This window comes from Rhinoraja longicauda, chromosome 1 (genome assembly GCF_053455715.1).
Source record: "Rhinoraja longicauda isolate Sanriku21f chromosome 1, sRhiLon1.1, whole genome shotgun sequence".
In the NCBI taxonomy this organism is placed as follows: Eukaryota; Metazoa; Chordata; class Chondrichthyes; order Rajiformes; family Arhynchobatidae; genus Rhinoraja; species Rhinoraja longicauda.
In genome coordinates, this window is record NC_135953.1 from 49,067,076 (window position 1) to 49,079,229 (window position 12,154).

Here is a 12,154-nt window from a genome sequence, read left to right on the forward strand (position 1 = left end):
AAACTTCAGAGTATTGGGTATAGAAGTTAGATCATGTTACAGTTGTACAAGACATTGGCGAGGCCACATTTTGAGTATGGTGTTCAGTTTTGGCACCCTGTTAAGGGAAAAATCTTGTAAGATGGAAAGAGTGCAGATTTTAAGTGCAGATTTATGAGGATGTTGCCAGGACTCGAGGGCCTGAGCTCTAGGGACAGGTTGAGCAAACTCAGAATGTATTCCTTGGAACGCAGGAGGATGAGGGGTGATGTTATAGGTGTATAAAATCATGGGAGGAGTAGATACGGTAAATGCAATATATTTTACTGAGCTTAGGGAAATCAAGAACCAGAGGACATGGGTGTAAAGTGAGAGGGAGGAAAGATTTAATAGGAACCAGAGGGGCAACCTTTTACACAAAAGGTATATGGAACGAGCTGCTGAAGGAGGTAGTTGAGGCTGCTACTATCACACATTTAAGAAACATTTAGACAGGGTACATGAATAGAAGGAAAAAAACTACAGATGCTGGTTTAAATCGGAGGTAGACACAAAATGCTGGAGTAACTCAGCAGGTCAGGCAGCATCTCGGGAGAAGGAATGGGTGACATTTCGGGTCGAGACCCTTCTTCAGATTGATGTCAGGGGAGGGGGCGGGACAAAGATAGGATGTAGTAGGAGACCGGAAGACTAGTGGGAAAACTGGGAAGGGGGAGGGGAAATAGAGGGACAGAGGAACTATCTGAAGTTAGAGAAGTCAATGTTCATACCGCTGGGGTGTAAACTGTCCAAGCAAAATATGAGATGCTGTCCTCCAATTTGCGCTGGGCCTCACTATGACAATGGAGGAGGCCCAGGACAGAAAGGATTGAAACTGGGAGGGGGAGTTGAAGTGCTGAGCCACCGGGAGATCAGGTTGGTGAAGGCAAAGGTGTTGAGCGAAACAATCGCCAAGCCTGCGCTTGGTCTCGCCGATGTAGAGAAGTTGACATCTGGAACAGCGGATACATGAATAGGATAGGTTGAGAGATATGGGACGAACACAGGCAGGTGGGACTAGTGTAGATGGGGCAGGTTGATCAATGTGGCAAGTTAGGGCAAAGGGCCTGTTTCCACACTGTATGATTCTATGGTGGGGATGTGGCAAAGTGGGCAAAGCAAGAATGAGAATGAAAAGGTTTCTGACAGGGTTTAAGGCAGTGATTAAATGATAAAAAGAGATAGATCAATCCTAGAGGAAATAGAAATGAGAGGTGCTGAATGATGACAAAACAGAAGTACTTATAGTCAACAGGCTATAAAACTATAAGACATGAGGATGCTGCCAGGACTTGAGGGCCTGAGCTGTAGGGAGAAGATCGGCAGGCTAGGACTTTAGAAACATAGAAAAATAGGTGCAGGAGTCGGCCATTAGACTCTTTGAGCCAGCACCACCATTCAATATGATCATGGCTAATGATCCATAATCAGTAACCCATTCCTGCTTTTTCCCCCAATATCCCTTGATTCCTTTCGCCCAAAGAGTTAAATCTAACTCTCTGTTGAAAACTTGGATTCAGAGCACTTGAATATTACAGTTATTCAAACAGCTTAAGAGTGAATGAGGTTAAAACTTGGTGCGCAGGAAACTGAAGAGTGATCTTGAAGAGGTATATAAAATCATGAGGAGAGGAAAGAGGATGAGGCATAGAGTCTTTTCCCCAAGTCTGAAGAATTAAAAACAAGAGGAAATACATGCAAGGAGAAAGATTGAATACAAACTTGACAGGTAACCTTTTCACAAAATTGGTGGTAGGTATATGGAACAAGCTGCCAGGGCAAGTAGCTGAGGCAGATACCATAACAGTGTTTAAAAGATACTTGGTTGAGTAGATGGAAAGAAATGGTTTAGAGGGATTTTGGCCAAAAGCAGGTAAATGGGACTAGCTTTGATGGGGCATCTTAGCTGGCGTGGAGGGATTGGGCCAAAGGGCCTGTTTCCGTGCTGCATTACTATGCTTGTGAACATAACTCTTCTCAACATCAAAATAGATGGTTGCATCATGATATTTACACCCAATTTTGTACATTTATTTTATATACTCAAATTACAGTAAACCAAATTCCATTGGTAACCATATATTATAATGTTATTTTAGGTTACAAAAATATTTCATGTTGATTCTTTATTGAATGAATAAACCATTTTAACGAACAATTTGTTTTACCAATTTACAATGAACTCAAGTGCACTGCACCAGAAGACAAAAGTTGAAAGAATGGCAAAACGCTTTGTACTTCACTGTTTTTTTGTACTTAACTATTATTCTCATTCAGAACCCTTGAATATGACAGTCATGCAAACAGTTTAAGAGTGAATGAGGTTAAATTCTTCCAATATAAAGTATCCTATTCTTTGAGCTGTACCAAATTAATATTACACAAAAATATTGCACAATTTAAAATAAAGGGCAAGTAATGAAAGTGTTCCAGAAATTTCTTGATGTATAAACATATACCTTTGCCTACTCTCCAGCCACGTATAAATGTAATTCAGCTGCTCCTGGGTATATCACTGAGTCACGCCAACACTTCCAGTCAAATCATTTGGGAAATATTTGGTTCCCAAAATGAGGAAATGGAGGGTAACCACTAAGACTCAAACACATTCAAAATTATTGTTTATTAAAATAAATTGTAGATAGATTTAGGTATCCACACATTAGAGACTGTTGCTAGAATCTACTTACTCTTATGCATGTAATACTAATGACCATTGCCAATGAACGTCTCCCCACGGTTGCTCAACTACCCAGAGCAGTGCAGCTGAAAAAATCTGATTCAGTGGTGTGGAGGAAATATCAATTCCTCACAGTATTTTAAATGTGCTCCATCACAGGATGATCACTATTTTTTTTAAAGATCATATCCATTCTGTATCATTAACATAACCAGAGAATAAATTACATTGAGTTTTGTAAATTCCCTTTTCCCATTTTTAGACTGTAGTTCAAATTGACCTGCCAGTTTGAAAGTATTACCAATAAAATTCAAAAAAAATCAGCTTTAGTGCCAGTCATATTATGATCAGTCAGGTGCAAATGTATCAGCAAGGACAACACTTAGCTTAAGTTTATTCCAAACCTTGTAACTCAATATCTTAGTTTTACTTTTTGAATGGCATTCAAAATTAAGGAAGCTTCTTTACAAGATGTCAAGGATATCAGGATTCAAATTCGTACATTATGCTGAAGTTAGCAGGATTATTCGTACATTATGCTGAAGTTAGCAGGATTATTCACATCATAGAAACAGTTCAGTTAAGTACAGCATTTGAAAGTATACTTTTACATATGTAAGCAAAACAGAAATATAAATAACAAGTTGGAAATCATCTCAAGTTCCCAAACAATAGTTAGGCTAACACATTTAGCCAAATAAGTTAGAAAAATCTGGTGCAAAAATATGAGCACGACTGTTTCCAGTAATACACGTTCAAAATGGTAGTCTACTAAAATGGACTTGGCTAGCAGCAAATTAGATGGTTGCTGGAATCTAGTTACTCATACACTTAATACCAATTTAAACCAATAGACCAAATCTCTACAATCCATTCCAATGTTCCAATTAGACTATGTTCTTTTCATGATACACCAAAGTACAACATGCAGTGATAAAGGATAACTGTTTCAGTCCAATAGAACACTGAAAAGTAATTTCCTTTGGAACTTGTAGTTACTCAAAAGTGATGTCCGTTGGAAGGACGATTTAAAAACGAAACAGATATTGTGCTTTTAATGTGAAGTGCATTAGTGACTTTGTGCTGTGTTTTATCAGGATTATTTGACTATATACATTCAATGGAATCCACTTCCTTTCTATAGGTTGAGAAGCACCATACCTTGACAGATTGTGATCCAATTAAAGAAATATCACAATATATAGCATGCAAAGCACGCACATTATTTGCAGCTCGTGAATCTTTGGAATGGTTTGTAAAAAAGAAATGTGACTCTTGTTACTGACAATGATCAAATCAAATATCCCACTAGACAGTAATTATCAGCATAACCATGAACAGTATACAAGGTTTAGAATTCTTCTCCAAGAACACCAATAATTCAATTAATGAAGCACCTTAAAATTTAGTATTTATTTTGGCTAGTATCATATTAAGAACTGTGCAATTAGATTAGCCACACCAAATACCATCAGAAAACAATGGAAAATTGTTGAAGGCCAACGCAGCTGTCCTTTGCGTTGAAGCGATATCATGTGAATAAGCGATGGATAAACAAATACAAAGGCAAGACCACATGTTGCTCCCGAATATCTGCATTAAAGATAGATACAGAATGATTCAGAGAGCAAATATATTTATATTGGTTTTATCATGCACTCTACCAGGAAGGAGCAATACTACAGATTGTAGGTATCACCACCATAGCCAACATCCCCAGAACAAGATTATACACCAAAGGATCTGATTATGGCCACAGGAAGTTTAAATATTACTCTCCAAAAGGAGAAACAGTCAACCTCTACTGCATTTGTTGAGCTAGTTGTTAACCTTGAAATTAACTCGCCAAGAAAAAGGAGGCACATCAAATATAGACAGCTGGAACAAGCAAATCTATGAAGAGTAGAGGGTGCAGGGGCACACTTAAGACAGAAATTAGCAGGGTAAAAAAGGACATTGGACTCTCCGTTAATTTAGTTTCGTCAGTTATTGTCACATGTACAGAGGTACAATGAAAACCTTTTATTTCCCCCATTCTACCTCTATGCACGTAACAATAATAAACAAAACAAAACAGATTATCTGCCAAAATCGTCCAAAGACATTCTACAAGTATATTAAAGGTAAAAGCATAACCATGGTTCTGGTTCTGGTTCTGGTTGATTACTGCGCAAACACCTCATAAGTGGTTATCTCGCGCAGGTTGGAGTGAGTAGAGTAGTGATTAAATTTTGAAGTGGGCCTTTTTGACCAAGTTGAGGAGATCTAGTTGCTCAATCCCTTTTTAAATGACTGAACATCGGGAGCGGCACGTGTGTTGGGTGGTAACATATTCCATTCCCTTATCCTCCTAGGGTAAAGGGAATATTGGTAGCAAACCATGGAGAGAATAGCGGTCCTTAAAAATTAACAAGATCTACGGGTGGAGGAACACAAACTAGGCTGTATTAAATTAGTAATTCTCATCTGTATTTACTATGGAGAACGACATGCTGGGGAACTTGGGGAAGATAATCTTGTCTTGCAGAAAGTCCACATAACAAGAGTGGAGGTACATAAAATCTTAAAATGCATCGAGGTAGATAAATCCCTATCGCCTGATCAAGTTTGTCCTTGGAAATTATGCAAAGAAATTGTGGGGCCAATGGCAGGGATACTTGTATTATTGATCGCGATGGATGAGGTGCCGGAAGACTGGAGGGTGGCTAATATTGTGCCTCTATTTGAGAAACACTGCATGGAAGAGCATGGAAACTGCAGACCAGTAGGTGTTACATCAGTGGTGGGCACATTATTGGAGAAGATTCCGTGGGGTAAATCGGTAGGCCAAACAAAGGTCTTGTCCAGTAAATGGGAGGACTCAAGGAAGTGATGTAGAACAGAGACACAGGGGAAAGAAGGAACTGTAGATGCTGGAATCTTTGAGTAAAACACAAAGTACTGGAGTAAATCAGCGTGTGATGGAACATCTCTGGAGAACATGGATGGGTAACGTTATGTTGCTTATCCATGTTCTCAAGAGACACCTGGAGATGCTGGTAAGTAGTTTCATGAAGGCGGTGACACAGGTGGACAGAGCAGCGCAGGTGGCATTTGGCACGATTGTCTTCCTTGGTCAGTGCAGAGTTGAAATATCATGCTGCAAATGCACAAGATTTTGCCAAGGCCACATTTGGAGTATTGTGTACAGTTCTAGTTACCCTGCTATAAAAATGTTGTTAAACTGGAAAAGATCAACAAGATTTTAAAAGAAGTTACTAGGTTTGGAAGTTTTGAACTCTACAAAGAGGCTGAATAGGCAAGTTGCTCTTTCTCTGGAGAAGAGGCGGCAGAGAGATAGCCTTATACAAATGTGTAAAATCATGAGAGGCACCGATAAGGTGAATAGCCAGTCTTTTCCCAAGGGTAGGAGAGTCAAAAACTAAACCAATTTTAAGCTTTAAAAAAGGACCGGAGGAACAACTTTTTCCACACAGGCAGTGGTGCATATATGGAGCAAGCTGTCTGAAGAAGTGGTTGTGACAAGTACAGTCATGACATTGAGAAAGCACTTAGACAGGTTTGGAGGGATATGGGACAGGAGCAAGCAAGTGGGATTTGGTTGGAATAGACAAGGTGGTCCAAAGGCCATAGAAACATAGAAATTGGTGCAGGAGGAGGCCATTTGACCCTTCGAGCCAGCACCGCCATTCATTGTGATCATGGCTGATCATCCACAATCAGTAACCCATGCCAGTCTTCTCCCCATACCCCTTAATTCCGCTAGCCCCAAGAGCTCCATCTAACTCTCTTTTAAATTCATCCAGAGAATTGGTCTCCACTGCCTTCTGTGACAGAGAATTCCACAAATTCACAACTCTCTGGGTGAAAAAGTTTTTTCTCTCATCTCAGTCTTAAATGGCCTCCCCTTTATTCTTAGACTGTGGCCCCTGGTTCTGGACTCCCCCAACATTGGGAATATTTTTCCTGCATCTAACTTGTCCAGTCCTTTTATAATTTTAAATGTTTCCGTAAGATCCCCTCTCATCCTTCTAAGCTCCAGTGAATACAAGCCCAGTCTTTCCAATCTTTCCTCATATGACAGTCCCTCCATCCCAGGGATTAACCTCATGAATCTACGCTGCACTGCCTCAATAGCAAGGATGTCCTTCCTCAAATTAGGAGACCAAAACTGCACACAATACTCCAGATGTGGTCTCACCAGGGCCCTATACAACTGCAGAAGGACCTCTTTATTCCTATACTTAAATCCTTTGGTTATGAAGGCCAACATGCCATTAGCTTTCTTCACTGCCTGCTGTACCTGCATGTTTACTTTCAGTGACTGGTGTACAAGGATACCCAGGTCTCGTTACACTTCCCTTTTTCCCAATCTGACACTATTGAGATAATAATCTGCCTCCTTGTTCTTGCCGCCAAAGTGGACAACCTCACATTTATCTACATTATTATATTGCATCTGCCCACTCACTCAACCTGTCCAAGTCACCCTGCAACCTCTCAGCATCCTCTAAACAGTTCACACTGCCACCCAGCTTTGTGTCATCTGCAAATTTGCTAGTGTTACTTTTAATTCCATCATCTAAATCATTAATATATATTGTAAATAGTTGCAGCCCCAGCACCGAGCCTTGTGGCACTCCACTCGCCACTGCCTGCCATTTTGAAAAGGACCCGTTTATTTCTACTCTTTGTTTCCTGTCTGCCAACTAATTATCTATCCATGTCATTATCCTACCCCCAATACCATGAGTTCTAATTTTGCCCACTAATCTCCTGTGTGGGACCTTATCAAAGGCTTTCTGAAAGTCCAGATACACTACATCCACTGGCTCACCTTCATCCATTTTACTTGTCACATCCTCAAAAGATTTTAGATGATAAGTCAAGCAGGATTTCCCCTTCATAAATTCATGCTGACTTGGACCATTCCTTTTACTGCTATCCAAATGCACCATTATTACTTTAATAATTGACTCAATAGTAAATGTTTAGTTGCAATGGCATGCAGCCCATTATAAGTCTCAACACTAAATTTGTAGAGAAACCAAAAAAATTCTTAAGACATCGCGCAACAAATATTTAAGTCAACATTTGAAATAGTTCTCAACAGCACTTAAGTTTGAAAATATTGCTAAAATCTAATTTGAATAAAATACAAAAAAAGTTTACAATTACCTGATAATACTGCCAATATTGGGATAAAACTTTGCTACTAGAACCCCACTACACACAATCACGATGTTTAGAACGAACACATGAATAAAGCTGGAAGAGAAACATTTAGTAAAGTAACTGGAAACACAATTATTAATAAAATAAGTCGATGAAACATTGTGTTGGCACAGTAATGGTTAGGCAGACCGGTTGGTTGTAGGACTTTTCATTTTGGGAAAATAGTCAATCGAAGGCAGTGCCATTATACCTAAATGACACCACCTAGTGGATTTTTGTAGGGCTGCCCCATTTGATTGGAATTAGCAGCCTGGCAACTTGGCTACCTGATACAATCAGGTTCCTAACCATCTGACATATAAAACCTAGCAATTTTGTGCTAAGGGCTTGTCATTGATGCCACGCACAACAAAAAACATTCATCACATCTTTAAAATTCAGAGATCAGATTACACGTCCATACATTTTTATGCACTGAAAATGGAACAATTAAATTCATACTTGCATATCTCTGAAAAAAAAATCCTTTTTGCCAAATTGGTGTACAAGAATTTAATCAATTTTTATGTTTTACTACTTTATCTTCCTAAAACACCTCCTTGGATCAGAAGTCAATCAAGGAAATTATTGAAATGACTGCAGTAGAATGGAAGCTGAAAAGACTGCTGTATTATTGTGACAGTGAATTTAAAGGTGAATAAGAAATTCAAGAAATATGGCAGCAATTAATTTTCTTGACACTCCACCAGATGCAATTCTGTGATCCAGTCCTGGACAGTAGGCTGAGAGACCACATGGGATCCAAGGTGAGCCAACATGGATACAGGTTTGGTTTGAGGTAGGTGCAGGAGTAGGCCATTTGGCCCTTTGAGCCAGCACCGCCATTCAATATTATCATGGCTGATCATCCAGAATCAGTAACGTGTTCCTGATTTTCCCCCATCTCTTGATTCCATTAGCCCTAAGAGCTTTGTCTAACTCTCTTGAATATATCCAGTGAATTGGCCTCCACTGCCTTCTGTGGCAGAGAATTCCACAGATTCACAACTCTCTGGGTGAAAAAGTTTTTCCTCATCTCAGTCCTAAATGTACTTTAAGTACATTCTTAACGTACTTTATTGAGGTAAAGTCAAGAGATTTTTTTGGTTGTGCACTATCTAGCCAGCAAAAGGACGATACATGGTTACAATCAGCTGTCCACAGAGCACATGTACTGAATAAAGGGAATAGCTTTAGTGGAAGATAAAGTCCAGTGGTTGGTTTAAAGTTCGAAGGTCTCGAATGAGGTCAGGACCCCTCTCTTATTGGTGGTAGGACAGTTCAGTTTCCTGATAACAACAGGGAAGAAACTGTCCCTAAATTTGGAGGTATGCATTTTCAAACTTCTGTACCTCTTGCCTGATGGTAAAGGAGAGAAGAGGAAGTGACCAAGGTGACCCTTATTATGCTGGTGGCTTTGCAGAGGCAGCATGAAGTGTAGATGGAAAAGAAATGCAAGGATGTAAAGAATGTCTTAAGCTGCAAAGAGTGCAGATGAGATTTGAGGATGTGACCAAGACTTGAATACTTCAGCTAATGGGAAAGGCTGGTTAGGCTTAGACTATTCCTTGGAGTGCAGGAAGCCGAGGGTGATTTTATAGAGGTGTATGAGATCATGAGGGGAATAGGTAGGGTCTTTGACCCAGAATAGGGGAATCAAGAACAAGAGGACTTAGGGTTAAGGTGAGAGGGGAAAGATTTAACAGGAACCCGAGCGGCAACCTTTCCCACACAGAGTGGTGGGTATATTGGACGAGCTGCCAAAGGAGAAAGTTGAGGCAGGTACAATAACATTCAAGGCATTTGGACAGATACATGAAATGGTTTAGAGGGATATGGGTCAAACACAGGCAGATGGGACTAATGTAGATGGGGCATCTTAATCAACATGGGCAACCTGGGTCGATGGGAACTGCTTCCGTGCTGTTTGACTTGAAACAAACAACCAAAATATCATCTTATCAGGTTACAGTTAACTACCAAAAACAACCTTCCAATGCCCAACCACAAAAATTAGTGGAAAGCAAAACTCACTGGCCAAAAAATAGTAAATCAATTCAAACCTGGGATATACTTTTCCAAACAAATGACCCAGTAATTGTACTCTTATCAGGTAGCCCAACAATGGATAAACAGTGGTCATCTGAAACAGCAGGAAAACTCGGGAAATGAAGGCTGTGATATCATTGCTTGGCAGATTGTCCAAAAAGTTCTGGAAAAGATGAAGAAAGCGTATTAAGTTTGCTTTTATTCAAGGCAAACATTTAAGCACAATGAAGCTCATTATATGACAGGCTCCAGTCCAGCACTGGAAAAGGAGTTACATGACATGATCAGTGGAATTATAAAATCAGGCAGCTCATGTTAAATCTTTGCTCGATATCTAGCTCACCAATCTCAAAAACATTGCTGCATCATCTTTATCCAACCATGGCCAGATAGATCACTGACATCTTCAGTTAAGGTTCTGAGAATTTAGGTGAAGGCATCAATGTCAGCAGACAGAAGTATGTTCAGATGAAAGATCATTAACCTGATTTTTATTCTCCCACAGATGATGTCTGATCTTCTATGTTCCAAAATACAGTGAAAGACTGTTTGCATGATATCCAGTCAATTCACACTATACATTCCCTCCACAGATGCTGCCTGGCCTGCCGAGTTATCCAGCATGTTGTTTTACACTCAAGATTCTAGCATCTACAGTTCCTTGTGTCAACATTCTCTTGCTGAGGTTAATTATTCTTCCTCATTCTCTCTCTGGCCTCTGACAATCAACAATACCTTTTTCCCCTCAAGAGTTAATCTTCTGGAGAGTTGGTCTTTCCAAATAAAAGCACAAATCGCAACTTTGATACTTCTTCAAACTGCTCATGGTGATATCTTACCAGGACAGTAAATTTACAAAAATAAAAATCAGCATTTACACCTATTTCCAGTAACTCTTGTATTCCTTTCCTTTACATTAAATTCAACAATGGCAGTTCAATTACATACCGGTTCAATACAATCTTTGGGTAATTCTGGTGAGGGAAATGCAGCAAATGTCATCACTGCAACATACAGATAGGTTAATCCCACAAGTAGATAAGCAATGGAAAGATCTCGAATCTAAAGAAAAAATAAATTATACATCAGTTTTGTCAAACAAGGAAAACTTTCACCCAATCCAATTTAGAGAAATTAAAATCAAATTATTTGCAAATACAAATCAAGATGTTCCATTTGTTTTGTTTTATTAGCATACTTTAGAGAGCATGCTCCATCCTCTTTCTGCTTCCATCAAAGTTTGCCTTTGTTAAAATAAGAGGAAAGCTTTCCATCATGTTAGAAAATGGTTTAATGAAAGCTGGGCATCATGCTCGGCACAACATTGTGGACTGAAGGGCCATACTGTACTGTACTGTTCCATTCTATTCACATCAAATTGGGGACTTCACCAGTTTCATAAAGGATTGGATATTCCGTTTCAAGAAAGTTTATTTGGGAAGAAGTTTCAATTTTTTTAATCCATATTTCTGGCTTATACCTTATTTTTCAAAAAAGGGTACAACTTCCAATCCTTTGCAATAAATAGACCCATCAAGTATTACATGCATACAGGACAAAACTTCATACTTCTACCCAATCTAAAACAGAACACGATCAATTAATGTAACACTGTTGGTAGTGGGACACAAGAACATAGCACCAATGAGTCATCTCAAGGTTACACAACTGTGCTTTTCTCCACATGTACATGGACTGGCACAACATAAACATGACATGTCCAAGCATAAACGGTGAGCAGAAATTTATAATTGTAAGCTGGTCAGAAGGCAATATTAACACGGTTAGTGGAAATTTATAAGGATGACGACTCAAAGGAAAAGGGAAAACAATACAATGGGTAAAGTCAAAGTCAACAGAAAATCCATTATCTCCTTAAAAACATCCTTATAGTAAAAACAGGGAATTCCACTCAAGTGCCCTCAGCACCATATTCAGCAGTTTAGACTAATTCTAGTGAGCCAAAAGTGGAAAAAGCTCGATGGTAAAATCCTGCCAAAGCTAATCAGGCAAATCTGTGCTTTTACGTTCTACAAAAATAATCATGCTTGTATTTAACAGTGACAAGCTACTCAACTCTATGGTGGAAACCTCTCCCAAAAATTGTGAAGGAAAGCTTTGCAAGCAGCTTAAATTTGAATTTAAACACAAATTATTGGAGTAACTCAACAAAATAAGACTGAAGGGATCTGA

At 39.3% G+C, this 12,154-nt stretch overlaps 1 protein-coding gene across 4 annotated transcripts in view; it reads right to left on the reverse strand.

Annotated features, from left to right (window-relative positions):
• Positions 1–2,039: 2,039 nt before the first annotated feature.
• The window catches only part of slc38a9 (solute carrier family 38 member 9), a 43,881-nt gene continuing 33,766 nt past the window's right edge, over positions 2,040–12,154 (reverse strand). For 2 of the 4 annotated variants that reach the window (XM_078396992.1, XM_078396983.1), the window contains exons 11-14: positions 10,910–11,023; positions 9,976–10,124; positions 7,877–7,966; positions 2,040–4,291 (exon numbers count right to left, since the gene is read on the reverse strand). In XM_078396992.1, the coding sequence (XP_078253118.1) occupies positions 4,126–4,291; positions 7,877–7,966; positions 9,976–10,124; positions 10,910–11,023 (519 nt within the window). In that variant the 3' untranslated portion in view covers positions 2,040–4,125. The remainder of the gene's footprint in view (positions 4,292–7,876; positions 7,967–9,975; positions 10,125–10,909; positions 11,024–12,154) is intronic. The other 2 variants (XM_078396976.1, XM_078396968.1) reach the window with 1 other exon arrangement.